The sequence below is a fragment of the Eleutherodactylus coqui genome, chromosome 1 (assembly GCF_035609145.1).
Source record: "Eleutherodactylus coqui strain aEleCoq1 chromosome 1, aEleCoq1.hap1, whole genome shotgun sequence".
NCBI lineage: Eukaryota > Metazoa > Chordata > Amphibia > Anura > Eleutherodactylidae > Eleutherodactylus > Eleutherodactylus coqui.
This window is the reverse complement of record NC_089837.1, coordinates 502203473-502223992: the sequence shown is the minus strand read 5'-3', so window position 1 is coordinate 502223992 and position 20520 is coordinate 502203473. Positions and strand designations below refer to the sequence as shown.

At 43.2% G+C, this 20520-nt stretch overlaps 1 protein-coding gene across 11 annotated transcripts in view; it reads right to left on the bottom strand.

Moving 5' to 3' along the window:
- SYTL2 (synaptotagmin like 2) overlaps window positions 1-20520 on the bottom strand; it is an 81917-nt gene that overhangs the window by 48401 nt on the left and 12996 nt on the right. For 10 of the 11 annotated variants that reach the window (XM_066587373.1, XM_066587394.1, XM_066587387.1 and 7 more), the window contains exons 1-2: window positions 10222-10317; window positions 4058-4424 (exon numbers count right to left, since the gene is read on the bottom strand). In XM_066587373.1, the coding sequence (XP_066443470.1) occupies window positions 4058-4158 (101 nt within the window). In that variant the 5' untranslated portion in view covers window positions 4159-4424; window positions 10222-10317. Of the gene's footprint in view, window positions 1-4057; window positions 4425-10221; window positions 10318-20520 lie in introns of those variants that run through there. The other variant, XM_066587380.1, reaches the window with a different exon arrangement.

Below are 20520 nucleotides of genomic sequence, written 5' to 3'. Positions count from 1 at the left end.
GCAGCATCACCACCCATGTACCCCACTGACTATAATGCAGTCTGTTAGTTTTCCAGCAAAAGGCACAGTATTTTACCCCGACAAAATAATGCAGCATACTGCGCAATTTTATCTGGGATTCTTTAGATCGGATATGATGCAAATGTGAACAGAATCTTAGAAGGTTTAAGAGGTACCCCTACCCGTCTCATACGTGGCATACTGCGCTTAAAAAAAAACAAAAAAAAAAACACAACAGACAAACACACAGCACAGCTTTGGCCCTATACAGCCAACAGTAAAGAGCATCGCTTCCATTGTTCTACCGCCCCTCATGGCAGGAGAATGGAATCATATGACATAGCTAGGGGAGGGCTGGTGTGGCATTTGCCCAGGTGCTACATGCAGGGAGCACCAAGGAGTAACTGCCTTGGCCAGAGTGTTCAGGCACACAGTGTAAAGACCTGTATCTTTGCTATATTCTCAGTAGGGCTGTCTGTCCATGGGCGTTGCAATATCCCATGACGGATCTCCGCCGGGGAGCAGGAACCAGATGACGGATCTCCGCGGTGAGTCTATCTGACAGATAGGCTCACCGCGGAGAATCGCAGCGTGCTGCGATTTGCCGCCCGCGAGCGGAGAATCGTTCCCTACGGCCAGATTATCACCACGGGGATCACAATGCAAAAACGCCCGTGGACAGGCAGCCTTAAGCTAGTCTCTCCTTCACTTGAGACAATGTTTCTTAAAATGCTGGACTCTATCCCTGCAATGCATCTACATATAAGCCACTATAAAGGACGGACGGGGACACGGGGACACACACACACACACACACACACACACACGTTATATTGCATCTTTCTACCTGTTTGGCACCAGTAATGCCAAAGTGATAATTCAGAGCCAGAACAAACCATAGCCAATGCACAACAGAGTCCACAAAAAGTAATGCAATAGATAAAAAGCACATTCCCACTGAAATATAAAGTTTTAGGTGGGTTGAAAAAAAAATACTACAAAAGTAACAATGCTTTCAAAAATAGAAGTGTTAATAGTTTATCAATTAACAAAACGCAAAGCAAATGAACAAAAGAGAAATCTAACAAATCAATATTTGGTGTAACCACCCTTATTTGTAGGATTATAGTCAGGTGTATGATAAACCAATTATACCAAACAGGTGATAAGGATCAGCATTTTCACGTGTAGGTAGAAACCGTCATTAGATGAAACAGTAGCAGATGTATAGGAGGCATAAAACTGTGCGAGCTACAGTCAAATTCTGCTACAAAAGGTGAGGTTGTGGAAGACAGTTTCAAGTCACAGGTCAAAGACCATGGCAAGACCACAAGCCAGTTAAAGCACAGCAGAAGACCACAAGTTACCCTGTTTTTCTGAAAATAAGACATACCCTGAAAATAAGACATAGCATGATTTTCCATAATTTGCGGATGCAAAATCATTTTTAAGGTTATTGGAGGATGCTTGAAATATAAGCCCTACTCCAAAATTAAGCCCTGCTAACAGTTCATTAAAAAAGTCAATTTAAATAGTGTCCAGGCAGCTATACATGTAAAAAAGTTATATTAATTTTTGTTCAAAAAGGTTTAAGACACTGTCTTATTTTCGGGGAAACATGGTAGTTATACTGCATCAGCAAGTTCTCTCCCAGGCAAAGCAAACTGGGGTGTCAATATATACTGTACAAGCTCTTTTTGAGAAGCACAAAAAAAAACGGGCAATGTTGAGAACCGTAGACACAGTCGACAGCCCTGAAAACCTACCTAGAGACGCATCATGCTTATTTCACTTTGAGATCGGAAGATGTCCAGCAGTGCCATCAGAACAGAAGTAGCAGAAACCAGTGAGACCCAGATATACCCATCTGCTGTTCAGAAAAGTCTTCCAAAGTGGTCTTCATGGAAGAATTGCAGCCAAAAAGCCATACCTTCCGTATAGAAACTAGGTCAAGCGACACAAACTATGCATAGAAAAAGGAACTGAGGAGCAGAAAAAGGTCAGTAGCTGCTCTGGACCATAGTGAAGCATGGCGGAGAGCGGAACAATAATGAGTGTCCGCAGCCAGCAGTGAAGCATGGCAGAGAGCGGAACAATAATGAGTGTCCGCAGCCAGCAGTGAAGCATGGCAGAGAGCGGAACAATAATGAGTGTCCGCAGCCAGCAGTGAAGCATGGCAGAGAGCGGAACAATAATGAGTGTCCGCAGCCAGCAGTGAAGCATGGCAGAGAGCGGAACAATAATGAGTGTCCGCAGCCAGCAGTGAAGCATGGTGGAGGTTCCTTAAAAGTATAGTGCTGCATTTCGGCAAATAGAGTTGGGGATTTGGTCAGGATTAATGCTGTCCTCAATACCGAGAAATACAGATAGATACTAGAGATGAGCGAGCATACTCGCTGAGGACAATTGCTCGATCGGGCATTGTCCTTAGCGAGTATCTCCCCGCTCGGAAGAAAAGGTTCGGCTGCCGGCGCGGGTGACAGGTGAATTGCGGCTATGAGCGGGAAGGAGAGAGAGAGAGATCTCCCCTCCGTTCCTCCCCGCTCTCCCCCGCCGGCAGCCGAATCTTTGCTCCCGAGCGGGCAGGTACTCGCTAAGGGCAATGCTCGATCGAGTAATTGCCCTTAGCGAGTATGCTCGCTCATCTCTAATAGATACTTATCCATCATACCAGTATCAAGGAGACATCTGATTGGTACGAAATTTATTCTGCAGCAGAAGAACCCCCCCCCCCCCACCTCCCCCCCAAACATCCAGCCAATGTCATTAATAAGTATCTTCAGTGTAAAGAAGAACAAGAGGGGGGATTTATTAAGCCCAGCATTTCATGCGCTTGGCTTAGTAAGATTTCAGCGCATCCCGCAAACCTCCGTGCACCTCCAGAGAAATATACACCTGTTCCCGACCGGACATACATTTCTGGTATAATTTATGCCAGTTTTTGGTGTAAATTATACATCAATCTGTCTGTCTGGGGCAGCCACACACCTCTGACAAGCCCTGCGCACATTATAAAAAAGTGCCAGTGCGTGAGAAAGAAAAGTCACTAAGTTTTTGTGCATGCGGGCCTTATGCAATGTTTTGCAACTGTTCAAGGCCAGTATTCTGGTGTAGAATACATATTAAGCGTCCCCAAGGAGTCCTGGAAGTGATGATTTGGCCCCACAGAGCCCTGATCTCCTCATCATCCAGTCTGTCTGTCATTACATGGAGACAGAAGAATCAGAGCAAGCCAACATCCACAGAAGATCTGTGCTTAGTGCTCAAAGATGTTTGAAACAACCTCCCTGCAGAGTTCCTTCAGAAACAGTGTGCGAGTGTACCTAGAAGAACTGATGCTGTTGTGAAGGCAAAGGAGGTCGCATCAAATATTGATGCGCTTTACATTTCTCTTTAGGTCATTCCTTTTGTATTTTATTAATTGACAACAGTAAACTAAGAACACCTCTATTTTTAAAGGACTTACTTGCAGCATTTTTTCCCACACCTGCCTAAAATCTTTACACAGTAATGTATACAACAATAGATACCCTAGATAACTATGGGTGGCTCTTACACAGAACGGTCATAAAAAAAATAATTGCCGGTACAGCAAACTGAGCGATCCGGTCAAAAAATTAGATAGATAGATTATAATATATGTGATAAATGATATCTACGAGTTTAAACTGACTGCCCGTGTGAACAAACAGGCTGTGACATCGTTCAATCAAGCAAACCTCTATAGCTACGTGTATAAGTGCCCTTAGTTGGACACCCGGAATAGCTATACACAATTTAAATCTAGTAGTCTTCTGTGCTACAATCCAAAACTTTATCATCATTAGAAAAAAAAATGACCAAAACACTAAAAGAATACAGTTTTGTACCATAAAAGTATGGAGATGCAGCAGACCGGAGTTTCTTTAGGGCTGCACTGTCCAAGGGATGATGCAGTAGATTTAATGTCCTATATAAAACCACTCATAGCATTAACAAGATGAGCCAAATGACGCATACAGCTCTGCTACATCGGTGCACTGTTACACGCTACATACAAGTCCATTATGTTACTTACCGCACGCGCTGCTCCTCTGCCTTCTTGAGCTCAGAGTCTCTCTGCAGGACTTTCAGGATCGCCTCCTGCTCGGCTTCCGTCAAGAAGCTCAGATCAATCATTTTGCCTTTCAAAAATCAATAAGTGGGAAACTATAAAACAAGACCAGAGCGCCGCCGTCCCGCAGACAGGATCTCTTGAGGGGCTTTAATGCAGCACAAAGAGTTCTGGTGCAGTCCAGACTCGGGACTTGTTAGCAAAATAACTGCTCATTACTTTTGGTCAGGAGATTCTTGGGAAGGATCCACATTCCCAGTTACACAGTTCACATGCTCCCAGTCAGACAGGGCCAGCTTCACATGGAGACACAGATGGGCAACAACGTCACCTAGAGAGAAAAGAACACGGTTACCATAAGTAGAGGATTACTGCCATATAATATAAGGCAACCTACAAGGCTGGAAGATTCCCTACAATTCTACAAATTGGCAAAAAAAATGAAACTGGACAGTATAGTGACCACACAAAAGAGAGCTCTGATAACTAACGAGTAATGAACCTACTATAATACTGCCCCCTACGTCCAAGACTATAACTGCTATAATACTGCCCCCTACATCCAAGACTATAACTGCTATAATACTGCTCCCTACCACCAAGAATATAACTGCTATAATACTGCCCCCTGTGTACATGAATATAACTGCTATAATACTGCCCCCTACGTCCAAGAATATAACTACTATAATACTGCCCCCCATGTGCAAGAATATAACTAGTATAATACTGCCCCCCCATGTGCAAGAATATAACTAGTATAATACTGCCCCCCCATGTGCAAGAATATAACTAGTATAATACTGCCCCCCCATGTGCAAGAATATAACTAGTATAATACTGCCCCCTATGTACAAAAATATAACTACTATAATACTGCCGCCTATGTACAAGAATATAACTACTATAATACTGCCTCCTATGTACAAGAATATAACTACTATAATACTGCCTCCTATGTACAAGAATATAACTACTATAATACTGCCTCCTATGTACAAGAATATAACTACTATAATACTGTCCCTATGTACAAGAATATAACTACTATAATACTGCCCCCTATGTACAAGAATATAACTACTATAATACTGCCCTCCTATGTACAAGAATATAACTACTATAATACTGCCCTCCTATGTACAAGAATATAACTACTATAATACTGCCCTCCTATGTACAAGAATATAACTACTATAATACTGCCCTCCTATGTACAAGAATATAACTACTATGATACTGCCCTCCTATGTACAAGAATATAACTGCTATGATACTGCCTCCTATGTACAAGAATATAACTGCTATGATACTGCCCTCCTATGTACAAGAATATAACTGCTATGATACTGCCCTCCTATGTACAAGAATATAACTGCTATGATACTGCCTCCTATGTACAAGAATATAACTGCTATGATACTGCCCCCTATGTACAAGAATATAACTACTATAATACTACCCCCTATGTACAAGTATATAACTGCTATGATACTGCCCCCTATGTACAAGAATATAACTACTATAATACTGCCCTCCTATGTACAAGAATATAACTACTATAATACTGCCCTCCTATGTACAAGAATATAACTGCTATGATACTGCCTCCTATGTACAAGAATATAACTGCTATGATACTGCCCCCTATGTACAAGAATATAACTACTATAATACTACCCCCTATGTACAAGTATATAACTGCTATGATACTGCCCCCTATGTACAAGAATATAACTACTATAATACTGCTCCTATGTACAAGACTATAACTACTATAATACTGCCCCCTATATACAAGAATATAACTACTATAATACTGCCTCCTATGTACAGGAATATAACTACTATAATACTGCCCCTATGTACAGGAATATAACTACTATAATACTGCTCCTATGTACAATAATATAACTACTATAATACTGCCCCCTATGTACAAGTATATAACTGCTATAATACACACCAAATTATAACTATTGCTACTGTAACAGTTATTGTAGCGACTACTCAGGCCATACTAGTCACACATGCAGAGTGACTATTAGGAAGATTTCCCTTTCTGAGAAGTGCTCAGTGTTGTGTTCAGAGCTCCTACAGTATTCAGACACTTTCTAGGGAAATGGATAAGAAACTAGAGAAAGCAGGAAACGAAAATGACATGACCGACACCATTAGTCATCTAGCCCAAATGCTGCACCCAGGCGCACGTATCAAACAAGGCCCGCGGGCTGAAACCGGCCTGCCACCTCATTTTATGCGACCCGCCAGCCATGCAACAACCTAAAGGCCGCATCTCTCGTCCATGAGGCTGTTCAGACAAGTATACACAGAGCCCGAGTACCATTGGGCAGGGGGGTGAGGGGGGTGGGGATGGGAACCATCGTCCTCCCCCTCTCTCTCGGCAAGGGGACGGGTCGGGAGCTAGTGTTCCAAGCTCCCGCTCCCTCTCTGCCCCTTGTCGGCTGCCAGCACTGTTAGGGGCGGGACGGAGCAGGGGCTAAGCACACTAGCTCCTGCCACCACCTATTGCCAACAGCCAGCAAGGGGCGGACAGGAGGGAGGGAGGGGGTGGGAGTGGGAGTTTAGCAGACACATTGCTAAACTCCCTCCCACCTCCCTTCTCTGGTAGCTTCCATAGGAGTCTGAGAGCCGCCGGCCATACTCCTTCGGTGAGTTACTGTTACCGCTAGGGCCACTGTGGGTGTCACTTTCACTACTGGGTCCAAAAAGGGGGGGGGGGGGGGGGGTCATTGTTATTACTGGGGCCTCTATAAGGATCGCTCTTATTACTGGGGTCACTATTGCTATACTGTCTTACAATTACAATCAGCCCTTTGAAGGTACCAATAAGGCGAATGTGGCACTTGGTAAAAGGAGTTTGACGTCCCTGCTCTAAGGACTCAGTAGATGCCCTTGGGGAGGAACAACATGAAGGTCTGCAGACTGATGCATAAGATGGACTTAACAACAGTGCAGATAGTGTTAATAAGAAAATAAAAGACTATAGTTTGTGTATCCAGCTCCGATGCAGATCCCTGCTGCCTCTGTGCTTACAGACTGGAGACAGACTCCGTGTAGTCCCATCCTACCGTCCTTTATTAGGGCTCTTTACAAACAATAAATATTGCTTTAAAAAAAAAAAAAATTATTGGATTGTACGAATTTGAATGATAATTAAGTGTAAACACGGCCAGCGATTGAGAGACTAACAAGAATTTGTTCGCTTCTCATTTCATTTTATGCAGCCATAAACAATTTTCGCTTGTTGCTGCGTGTGAACAGCGATTGTTTTGTAATCCACATTCACTGGTTCAGTGAATGAACGACTGAATGATTTGTAAATGCAATAGCCAGAGAAATTACAAACGATTTATCAGCCTGTATACACAGGCTGAATGAAGGAACCTTTTCTTTTCATTTAACAGATTCCCTGCCCATAGTTTGTTTAACCCCTTAAAAACAAAACTCTGTAAATATATGGCACTTGGTCCTGGGTTTTAACCCTTTCCAATCCAATTTGTATGCTGGTTTTTCTAGGGGGCTTACTCTTTTTCTGCCATTCTACAACGGCGCTATATGCTGGCTAAAGCCAGTACTGCATGAAGTGACATGTTGGATGTGTTCCGAGAGGCTGGCAATATACAATAAGAGAGCCCTGATGGATTTTCTTCCAACATCGGAGCTGTACAGCCTTAAATCATAATGTCTTCAGAGGTCAGACAGTGGATTGGAAAGGGTTAATCTTGGCTGATAGGAGAGGTATGGCACGGGATTAAAGTCTCTGCTCGTACAATCAAGCAGAAACATGTAGAGTCCTCAGCTGTTAGTCATAGCCAAGGACCCAGAGGAGAAGAGAGAGGCGGTTCTTAACGGCTTCTGCCTTTTCCTTTCCAAGCTACACAGCGCTTAACGAGCGCTATATACTAAAAAGAGTGAAAGTATTACTCCCACTACACAACCCGGTGATCATGTGACCGCCACCAGTTCCCTGTCACAGCAAAGCTGCAGGGTCCTACAGGTGATTAATGTCACTACAGGGGGAGGATTCCACTGTAGCATCCATAAAAGCCCCAGGTACAGGAAGAAAAGTATGAAAAAAAAACAAAAAAAAACAATGTGGAATGACCCCCAGGAGGTCCTATATGATGTCATGGGAGACAAGATGGTAAAATAAATAAATAGTTACAAAAGGAAGTAAAAAAAAAGGAAATAAAAATTATACATAAGAAAACAAAAAAGACCCAACGCCAATCACCATATGCACCCTGTAATCCGAAATTATACAAATATCAAACGTCCAAAACACTAAATATATGAATTTTAAAACTAATAAACTATATAATAAGCTAAATAAAACACTAAAACAGTAGGGAAAAAAAAAATAATAAATTAGTCCTATGTGTCATGGGAAAAATGTTTTTTAGTAACTTAAGAAAACTCCTTTATTGTAGATGCACTGGAGAATTATGATGCACTGACCACAAAACTAAACATAGGCTTCAATAAGCAAATAGAAATGCATCAATGGATGCAAATTAGCTCCTCTTCAGAAGGAACAAAACTGTCTCCAGCCATCCTGGAAGGAAATGTCCACCTAGGGATGTCAGGCAAACCAGAGGCAGCCAGCCGCTGCACAGTGCAGAGTACAGAGCAGCGAGTATACTGGATGGCTGCCGAGCACCCGACTCAGTTCTGCATGGCCTACAGCTTCCAGTGAAGTGAGTGGAAACAGCATAAAACTATTTGCAGAGAGTTCCCTCTAGTGGTGACTGCAGGCAGATAGAGTCTTGTCATCCAACGCTATGGCTGTTTGTGGGGAAGCACGGCACCGAGTTCACACCACTTGTTCAAAAATATTTGGTGCATTTTGTCACATCATTGGGGATGGGTCCCAGCCACTGCTGCAGAGCTGCACCCCACTATAGCCACCATGTTGCATACAAATGAGGCTGAAGCGATGCAGGACTCATAGCATCAAATGATATGTCAAAAGTAACCATCTAACCCCATTCCAAAGGCTTGTTATGAATGAGACAATGCAGTTTGGCAAATAAAAAAAAAAGTCAAAAATCGCCTCGTCTGCCATCACGGTACCTCCATCTTGTGTGCATGCAGAAAAGAAACTACTTTTTGAACCAGATTTGGGCACATTTAAAGCCCTGCCCCATTACACACAGGAATTTCACAGAAATGCCTCTTTGGAGGCAAATTAGCAAAAACCTGTAACCTCTCTGTGGTCCGGTCTGGGACCGTTGGATGGCTATGATAAATATTCCACCCAGAATGGAAGCCAGCATCAGAACACACTGCATCCAAAATCTGAACAACGTCCTTACCCTAATGGTTGCTATTGGACTGCCCGTCTCCTTCCCTCTTCTAACCTTCCCATTAGAGGAAAAGGAGTAGAAGAACATACAACCCGAATCTTTAAAAACAGGAATTTCCATTAGAATGATCTGCAATACCAGATACAAACAGTGGACAGGGGTGGCGCCGTTCCAGCAAAACAAGTAGACCTCATTTGCAAATCCTCTCCAACCTTTACAGTTTCCGTGGAGAGTAACTGCACATGTGCAGCCAAGATCAGGCACTGGGCCCTGGTGAACGTTCTAGCAGTCGTCCACCCATCAGTCATACATTTCGTGTGGCTCATCAGTTAGACCTACATCAAAGTTAAAGCGGGAAACTCCTTCAGCTTTAAAGGGGCTACCCATTTTGTAAAGTATCGCTAGAATACATCATTATGGCTCTGAGAATGAAGGGGTTGAATCCTTTTTACTGTTTTTTTCCTGCTCAGCTAGTGGCCAGCGCGCCATTGTGCAGGAAAGAGCAGCCCCGTGGCCGTTCACTATCAGGATAGGTAATCGGTAGCGATAGGAAGATGAAAGTACCCCTTTAAAAGAGCTGACAAGTTCTCCGACATTACTTTCTGATGAGGGAATGCAGTAAAACGTGATAGAAGCTTTGCCAAAACTTCCGCAACTATCTTCGCCAGAAAAAGCAGGAAATGAAGCATAGAAAAATCAAAAAACGTAACAAAAGAAAGCTACAGTGTTAAACGATATGAATGGACAAATGCCAAGCGTGAGAGGGGGGGGGGGGGCACAAATCTGTGTAGCACTTACAGCACGGCTCTCCGCAGACCTTCATCTTAGGGATCGGAGGCTGGAATGAAACATTTGGGACGGTTTTAGCGAAGAACATACTAGTAAGAACTGACTCAGCCTGTTCCGGTTTTACAACATTCATTAACTATACTTGTAGCTGTGCGGTTCCTCCTGAGAAAACAGGTAAGAGGAGTCCCGTATAGGCTGCCTATGGCTTGAAGCCATTCCACGGAGATGTCGTCACTTCCATAGAAAAAGACCGAAACTTTCCGTACTGCAACAATGTTATATATGACAGGTTTATGACCGGTATGCACACAGCAGTCATTCTTCCTTGTTCCATATGTAAAATTTAATTAAAGGGATGGTAAACATGAAGTCAGTCTACAAGATTCTACTGTCTCCTTTATCAGCCATTTGAGAAAAATAAGAGAAAAAGAAATTGAATCTACCGAGTCCCATAGAGTTGTGGTGGCGGGATTTATGAATTGGCTAGCCGCGACTCAGCCAATTTATAAGTCCTGCCTCCACAACGTGATGGCTGTCGATTGGTTCTTCGAGCGCCATGGCTCAGCCAATCAATGCAGCGCTGGATGAACCAATGCGATGGCTGTAATTGGTTCTTCAAGCGGTGCATTGATTAGCTGAACGCGGCGCTTGAAAACCAATCACAGCCATCGCTTCCTGGAGGCAGGATTTATGAATCCTATCACCAGGAAGTGATGATATACGAGCAGCTGGGACTGAAGAACAGCAAAGACCTCGTGAGCGGCGTGAGGGACCCGGACAGCACCCGCTAGGAAATGTTAATGAAATGTATAATTAAGTGTAGCTAGGGCTTATTTTCAGGGTAGGGCTTAAATTTCAATTATATATAAAGGGGTTGTACAGGATTAGAAAAATCTGTAATGCTTGGACAGATCAGTGGCAAAAGACGACCCGGCGCCAAAGAACACAATGGCCGATATTGTCAGAGCTGATACTGGCATAGATATCACACAACTGAAAGAAGCCGCGCAAAACCACAAACCATGGAGGGAGTGAGCCTTTAGGGTCACCGAGGGCCGTGAACAACTAAACGCCTAACAACAACGCAGGGTTAGAAAAGCATGGATACACTTCCAAAAACAGCACCACACCTGTCCATAGGCTGTGTCTGGTATTGCAGCTCCAGCTCATTTGACTCAATGGGGCTGAGCTGCAATACCGCACGCAACCTGTGGACAGATGCGATGCTATTTTTTGGAGCCGCTGACCAGTAGAGAGGGATCACGTGACACTTACTGTTTGTCCCTGCAGCAGGACACCTTGTGCTCAACTTATGATCAAGGGATCTAATAAAGAAAGGAACTCCGTTTCATATTTTTCCATTTCAAGAATTTTCTTTTATTTCCCCTCAAGATAATTTCAAAAGTTTTATTAACTAGAAATCGGTGAGGCAGCAGCACAAACACTTAGTGCAGAGAAGAATGCAGCGCTGCGAGGCCGGCAAAGTCCTTATTAGGAGCAGAGCGGTTTCTCAGTCTTGCTTTATTGATCTGGAATGCGAGCAGAAAACACACAGGCATTCCATGTATGTATCGCTTTACAGGGGATTACCAATCCACCACTGTGCCAACTCAGAGGATCCCATATTTACACAGATGCTCTTGTTACTGGGTGCCCAACTGCTACCGAGTATAACCCATTCTCCCAGTGGCTATTCACCAATTCCCATTGCTAAGATATGTTTATATTGGCAGAAGGCAAGAGTAAACCCTGCAGGGAGCAGTATTATAGTAGTTATATTCTTGTACATAGGGAGCAGTATTATAGTAGTTATATTCTTGTACATAGGAGGCAGTATTATAGTAGTTATATTCTGGTTCATAGGGGGCAGTATTATAGTAGTTATATTCTTCTACCTAGGGGACAGTATTACAGTAGTTATATTCTTGTACATAGGAGGCAGTATTACAGTAGTTATATTCTTGTACACAGGAGGCAGTATTATAGTAGTTATATTCTTGTACACAGGGGGCAGTATTATAGTAGTTATATTCTTGTACATAGGAGGCAGTATTATAGTAGTTATATTCTTGTACATAGGGGCAGTATTATAGTAGTTATATTCTTGTACATGGGGGGCAGTATTATAGTAGTTATATTCTTGTACATGGGGGGCAGTATTATAGTAGTTATATTCTTGAAAAAAGGGGCAGTATTATAGTCGCTATATTCTTGTACATAGGAGGCAGTATTATAGTAGTTATATTCTTGTACATAGGGGGCAGTATTATAGTAGTTATATTCTTGTACATAGGGGGCAGTATTATAGTAGTTATATTCTTGAAAAAAGGGGCAGTATTATAGTAGTTATATTCTTGTACACAGGGGGCAGTATTATAGTAGTTATATTCTTGTACACAGGGGGCAGTATTATAGTAGTTATATTCTTGTACACAGGGGGCAGTATTATAGTAGTTATATTCTTGTACATAGGGGGCAGTATTATAGTAGTTATATTCTTGTACATAGGGGGCAGTATTATAGTAGTTATATTCTTGTACATAGGGGGCAGTATTATAATAATTATATTCTTGTACATAGGAGGCAGTATTATAGTAGTTATATTCTTGAAAAAAGGGGCAGTATTATAGTAGTTATATTCTTGTACACAGGGGGCAGTATTATAGTAGTTATATTCTTGTACACAGGGGGCAGTATTATAGTAGTTATATTCTTGTACACAGGGGGCAGTATTATAGTAGTTATATTCTTGTACACAGGGGGCAGTATTATAGTAGTTATATTCTTGTACACAGGGGGCAGTATTATAGTAGTTATATTCTTGTACACAGGGGGCAGTATTATAGTAGTTATATTCTTGTACACAGGGGGCAGTGTTATAGTAGTTATATTCTTGTACACAGGGGGCAGTATTATAGTTCTATTTTTGTACATAGGAGTAGTATTGTAGTAGTTATACTCTTGTACCTGGCACTTGTAACTGCAGGCATGGCTCGCGTTGATTTTAGTGAGAACCATGCTTACAGTTACAAGCGCCGGACACTACACAGAGATCGAAGCAGAGACTCTTTTTGTCAGCTTTTAAAAGGTTTATCAACAAGATTACTTGGTTTCTCTTACTGGGAACAATCACATTTTGCTCTACTGGCTAAGACCGAACCAAAGCTTGCTTTTCTTTTTATTTTTCTCAGTTAAACAAAAAACACTAAATCATCTTAAAATGATCTTTCAGACCCAATGATTCTCGCAAAAAAATTAAAAAAAACAATCACTCAAAGCTGTCTTTTAGCTAACTGCACTGACATCGTGCAGTTTTCATTAATGAGTCATGCATGCTGAAAGAACAATCAGCCTTATCAAGAGTTCACAGCAGAATACAGCCGATACTATTCTTTCAGCTGTATCCTGCTCCGTGAACACAGCCGAGGTATGAAGAACACAGCGGTCCAGCTGTTTTCCTCATACTCCGCATGGAGCGCACAGCTGTATACCAGCTGAGCGCCCCGAGAAGAGCTGGATGCAGAAGACAAGCGTCCCCGCTTGTCTTCTGCATACCCCGCTCGGAGGGCAAAGTGATCACTCAAACTGTTTGAGCAATCACCTTGCCCTGTAAATGCACACAACGATTATCAATCAAAAGTCACTCACAAGACATCTTTTGAGCGTTAATCATTGTGTCTAAACCAGGCTTTATACCACAAATATAAGGCGATGGGAGATTTAAAATACAAGCAGCAGGTTAGAATAGTCAAGAAGGAGCAATGGATGTAAAATGTTCCCAAATAAGGAATTAAACCTAGAAGTAATCAGACGATTTTACCCACAGACATGATATATTACTAAATGAATGCAATGTGCTGAACACCCAGCGCTCTATCAGTGGTTTCCCCAACAGACCGTTCTCTTTTGTACACTCAGCAGCTCAGTCCTGAATGGGACATATTCCCAGTTATGTAGCAAGGGAACAAAATAAAAAAGAGGAATACAGAAAAAATATCCCCCATTCTGCCTAAAAAGCAAAAATAAAATCAGAATTGTGTCTGGATATGTTTAACAACCCCTTTCAGAATGTGAGGCCCAAACAGATGACTTTGCTAGGGGAAAGCCACAGTCAGCCAAGTATCTAAACTATGGCGGCCACTGCAGGGGAAATGTAATATTACAAGAGGTCCATTCAGATGAATGGCCAGCCTGTACTGCAAGCAGGGCACAAAGCTTTTCTTCTGGTCATAGATGTTGGTCCCAGACAGGGAGCGCTGTTCTATAATGTTCATTACCCCAATTGGGCATGTAAATAGCAGTCTTTTGCTTAACACAACCTCCCCCCCATCGCCTCTTTTTTTTTTTTTTTCTCAAAACACATTAGGGTCAAAAACCCAACCAGGAAAAAATAGAGAGAAAAAAAAAAAAAAGGAGTGTATGTGAGGAAACCCAAGACCTCTTACCTCTGCAGAATATTCCCACTAGATGCTGCTGTGGATTTCTGTTCTATAAGGCTACCTTTACACGGGCGAGTGCGATATTGGCCTGGAAATCTGGCCAAAAATTGCGCTTGTCAACGTGCGTTTCACCCACATTACTTCTGCAAAATACCGATTCATCGGCACTTGTTTTAGCGCTCGTTGGAGGATTGGCGAGCGTTTCCCATTGCGTTCATTGGGGAAGGGGGGGGGGGGGGAAATCACATCACACTCACGTGCACCTTACATGGCGTGGGATGTCTGACTGTCGCATTGAAAACTATGGGTGATGTGTTCCGAGGGAAAAAAAAAAAAAAAGGATATGCGGATACATTTTCAGCATCGCTGGGAGGGGGAAGGAAAAAAAACTTACGTGTATGAATCCATTCAAGGGAATTGAGCTTATATTTGTGCGCTTCGCGATGCGCAAAACTCATGCAAGAGTTATGCTTATGTGCATGTAGCTCAACCCATATGTGTACATACAGATTTTGGTGCAGAATATTCTGTAGCAGATGAAGAGCGCTGATCAGTGAGATTGTCGCTGGTCTGCACGGTCTTCATGCAGGCTCATTCACACCTACAGCTTCATCTGTCGGCAGCACATCCTCTGCCAACAGTAACTTATTGTACTGCGCAAAATATCAAAGCAGCTGATGGTACTTTCCTAGAAATGTTCTTGCAGATCATTAATCTACATAAATGGGTCTTAAAGGGGTTTTCCCAGTTATTTTTTATATGTAGTTTTATTTTATGAAGTTTTAGGCTCCCCATCCCCAAAACTATGTAAAAGAAATATAATGACCGCGCCGCCATTCTGGCAGTCCGGTGCTGTGGCATCTGACAGACGACATCAATCGACCCGCATGTCATGTGGGCTTCTAATGTCACAGTCCCAAGGCAGGTTTGCAGGATGTCACCGATGACATCCCTGCCAGCCTCCTATTGGCTGCAGCGGTCACATGGATAAATAACCCATGTGACTGCTGCCGCCATTGTAAACAGTGGACCGGCACGGTGGCCAGCAGTGATAGGGGAGCAGCAAGAGGAGAGTATGTGCGGTTTTCATTTTATACCCCCCACCCCGATGTTAAAAAAATGTCAGAAAACTCCTTTGAGATGTATATTTTTGTTTTGCACAGATGAATCAGGGAGCATTATGGGTCATCACCTTAATTGCCTTAGAGTTATAACAACCAACGCTCAGCAGCGCTCTATGAGGTTACTTGGTCTGAAGTCCCCAGTCATCTTATGTCACAATCTCGGCAGAGGGGTCAATGCGTGCTGCAAGCAACTCAACAGGTCACTCACTATGACTGCAGTAACCCCCGGGGTGCTGGCCCGGATTTGCTGTAGGAGGAATTATTTATGTGTACACATTTTTTTGGCATGTATGTGGCTTCCGGCTTTCACATCTGCGTTGCACCTTCAGGTTCCATCACAGATCCGGCTCAAAATACTGGAAGAAGTAGTGCTGCATTTCGTCCAAAAGCCAAGCGGAAAGCGGACAGACCCCATTATAGATAATGGAGTCTATTCGGCGCTGTTTGGTTCCATCCTGAGAGCCGTTCAGCCGTAGGGATTCCCAGGAAAGCAGAACCCGGAGAACAGATGTGAAGCCGCCCTTGGATGGTGTAAAATGAAATATATAAGAGTTCCTCCATCACCGTCTGCGGTTTCCAGTATAAGGGGCTCAATTTGATCTGAACAGCGCAGAGGTTTTCTGAGGATACTTGTCAACTTTGATAAACCTGAGAAACAGGCTTGATGGGACTGCGAGGGCTTTAAGTATGCGAAGAACAAACTTTAGACTTCACTGCAAATCTTCAGATTTCAAGACTCATCACCCCCCCAGGCCAGGGGCACATGAGCGTATTTTCAGATTGTGTGCGGTCCGTGTAATTCCATGGACAGCACATGTCCCCTTTATAGCTCATGATGCTATATACATGGACATTATTTAAGATGGACCCGTGGCTTGTGTGGGAGGAAAAAATAAAAATCAGGGCAGGTTGTGTTCCTGTCCGTTTCACAGACGAGATATAGGACATGCAATGTACGCAGCGGAAATTACCCTCGCAAATTCTGCATAAAAAAAAAAAAAAACAGTCCAAATCCGTACCATTGCGAGAAGGCTGCAGAATTTTTCTCTCTTTTCTATTATAACGACCAAGGTAAGAAAAAAAAAAATCATAATCATACATCGTGATAAGCCCCACCCCTGGGAAAATCTGGTCACCTTACAATAAAGCTACATATAACCTCAAAACTGCTGTGTGTCCTCTCAGAACCTTGTGCATCCTATTAAGTCTGCCCCGTTGGGTAGTCTCTGGATACACCTTCAGCATCGATGGCCAAGTCTACAACAAACGAGGGAGCAGTCAACAAACAGTTCAGAGATCTTTGAAGCCGACTCTTGAGTTTCTCACCTTTGCCAAAGCTTATGTATGTCAGGAATGGCCATGCGACCAATCACGGGGGAGAGATCTTTTGTATTCATTTAACAAGTATTTGTGTTTGCACAAAGGGAAAGTCCGTGTTGAGATTTGTAAGGCTCAGACATGCTAACACGTTACATTGTGTTAGAGATTTTATTTTCATGGGTATTGGATCCTTTGTATGAAGATTTCACTAATAAAGTACTCCAGCTGTTCGTGTATTTGTAGTTACTTAAAGGGATTGTCCAGGATTGAAAAAACATGGCTGCTTTCTTCCAAAAACCAGCAGCACCACAGCTGACCATGGGTTGTGTGTGGTATTGCAGCGGAACTCTGTTTAAATTCAATGGAGCCAAGTTGTAATAGTAGACAAACTATAAAAGATCTATCAAACAACCCTTTTAACCCCAATGTTGTAAATCGAGTTATCGCTCAGCTTAATGATTGTAACATCTGTAGCTATAACTATCCTGCCTTATCTAATAGCCTTTGCCCAACTTTTATGTTTCACCTGCGGAAGGGAAAGAATAGATAAAGGGACGACACATTGGACGCCTCATGCTACTACTCAACATTTATGCACCGTAATTTGGGATTACATGCCACCCATTTTGGGTACAACCCCATCTGATTAGTTATATGGTTGTCACAAAACATACAAAATAGAAGTCTAAGAAAAAGAGAAGATGTCTGTTCTGCGTGCGGCTATGAGCGATAACGGCCACAATGACAGGAGTCGCACCCAGACTGGGTTAGAAGATCTAGCTGGAGATCAGAGCAGCTGACATGATACAGGGAAATACTTTTCAGAGCTTCTCTATACCCCTCCTCAAGACAAGACCATCATCACATGCAAAAAACATAACAGTCAAGTACAATAGGGGCGGATTTACTAATCTGGCCGGGCTCACATGAATACAAGAATCGTGCCGTGTAAAATAACAAACAGCATCTATTTGGGTGATCGTCGTCCTGTGTGAAGCCACACTGACTGTAGAACACCTATTAGTTCGTATAGTTTATTTAGCAGTAATTTTTTTGCAGTTGCATTTAGGCCACGCCCCTTTATCAGATGTCGTTGAAAGAAAAAAAAGTGCCCAAAAGTCATTGTTAATAAGGTGCAAAGGAGACCATTTTTTCCCAGAAAACTATTGCATTCTCAATAGTAAATCTGGCTCAGTGTCTCGAATCTAAAAACAACTAAAAAAAAAATAAAAATCAGTAGTACGAGGGGGAAGGGGGGAGGGGGGGGGGGGGAGACAAAGGGGCTCAGAAGTGGCGAAGAGTATTGAATGACTTGGCCCCATCTAAAGGGAACCAATCATGTCCCTACAGCATAAACTAAGTTATGGTGCTGTTAGGGCCAGTGACAGGGAGCCAGATGATGTATTTTCTAGATTGACCCTAGTTCCCCCTGTGGTGCACAAAAATCTGACTCCTGTGCGTGTGTTCTCCCATAGACTTGTACAGGACTCTAAAAAGAGTCAGATTTTTGTGTGCCGCCAGGACACCACTGGAGCGGGTGATTATAAAAATTTATATATATATCACCCAACTCACTCTCAAGTCCCCTAAGGGCACCATAACTTAGTTTGTAGTTCTGTAGGGACATGATAGGAGATGACTTACTGTGATGGGAATACCCCTTTAAAGAGAACCTATCACAGCAAGTCATCTCCTATCTGTAGCACAGGCAACAACTAGCTGATCAGTGGAGGGCTGACTACTGGGAGCCCACTGACATAGAGAATGCAGCAACGGTACGTCCCGAAGTGTGGGCAGCGGAGGACACGCATCTGCACCTCCACTCCATTCAATGGCACTGCTGGACATAGACAACGTCAAGTGCTCTGCGAGGTCTGCTGTTCCTATGCAAGTGAATGGAGCCGAGGCGCGCATGCATATCCTCCACCGACCACACATCAGGACATGCCGAGCTCCATTCTCATAGTCGATGGGGATCCCAGCCATCAGACGACAAACTGATATCACCCATTCTGCAGATAGGGGGTAACTTACTGTGGTGGGAAGACCCCTTTACTTACAATAAAACTGATTAGTTGGGGTTAGGGTCCTTAGAGGAGCCGATGATCGTTTGAACGAGTGAGTGACGTCACCGCTAGCGCGTTCGCTCTCGTGCAGCAGATACTTTCATGACGCGTTAAAACAAGAATCGTTCAGTCCTTCAAGTTCCCTGTGATTGAGAACGACTGAAGGAGCGCGGTTTATACCAAACAGTAAGTGAACGAGCCGACGATGGTTGTTATGCCTGCAGAAAATGAACGCCGAGTGAAAGGTGAATTATTACAGTCGGCGTTGGCGTACGTTTAGACTGAATGATTATTGTTCACTTTCTCTCTTTTGAAATGATAGGCATTCCTTCTACAAGCACCTTGAGGCCTCTTTTACACGGGGTGACAGAGATATCGGCATTGCGATAACGCGGCTTTATACACACCATTTTGTAAAGTCAGGGATGCTTTTTCCTTGTGAAAAAAAATCTTGCATCGCGTCGCCGCTACCCGCGACCTTATGACGAGAACGTTAATAGGAGTTTCTAATGTTACACATTTATCGCATTGCGCGAAAAGCAATGAAGAATTGTGCCGGGGAGACGATGCGGCCGGCTGACAGAGCTTCTAAGGGGATGTATACTTTCCCCTGCAGATAAGCCAATAAAAAACAAAAAATTAACCAGCGCTCCGGTATTTCGGAAGATGACAAATGATGCGTCACGGGGTGAGTGACCTCCTTCATACGATTTTTATATAGTTTCTTCTCTTATTATTATATACTTCTTGTATATTTTGGCAACCATTTCCTATCCATCATATATCCCCTGCAGATAGGGCCTCACAGTAGGATTTCCTGCGGTCACAGTTGCATCGCACCACGCAAAAATCACGTTTTCAGGAGATGCAACAGAGATGAAGGCTGCATAGGGAAACATGGGCTACAAAACCTCGCGAGTCACGGGCATATCGCCGGACCTGCAATATTTTTGTGTTGGTAGGTTGCATGCTACAAAACATCGCATGTGTGAAGTAACCCATAGGAGAGCGTGGGCTTCACATACGTGCGATTTGTAGCATTGTACAAAAATCGCACGACTTTGTCGCCCATGTGAACGAGGCCTTACTGCCATCTCCCCAGAGGTCTGGCATTGAGTAGCAGGGTTACAGCTATCTGACTAGGGCTGTGAGTCACACATGACTAAATAGGGAGTTAACCCTTCTGTAAATATCCCGCCCAGCTGTGTCCACTGAACTAATAGGAGCTGTGCTGCAGAAGAATACCACTATCACACCAAGATAAGGAAATGCCAGGAAAGAGTGGATCCCATCCAGTCCGTGGGAGATTTACAACAATGCAGTTAACTCGTTTAGTTGTCCATGTTTGAACGAGGGGCC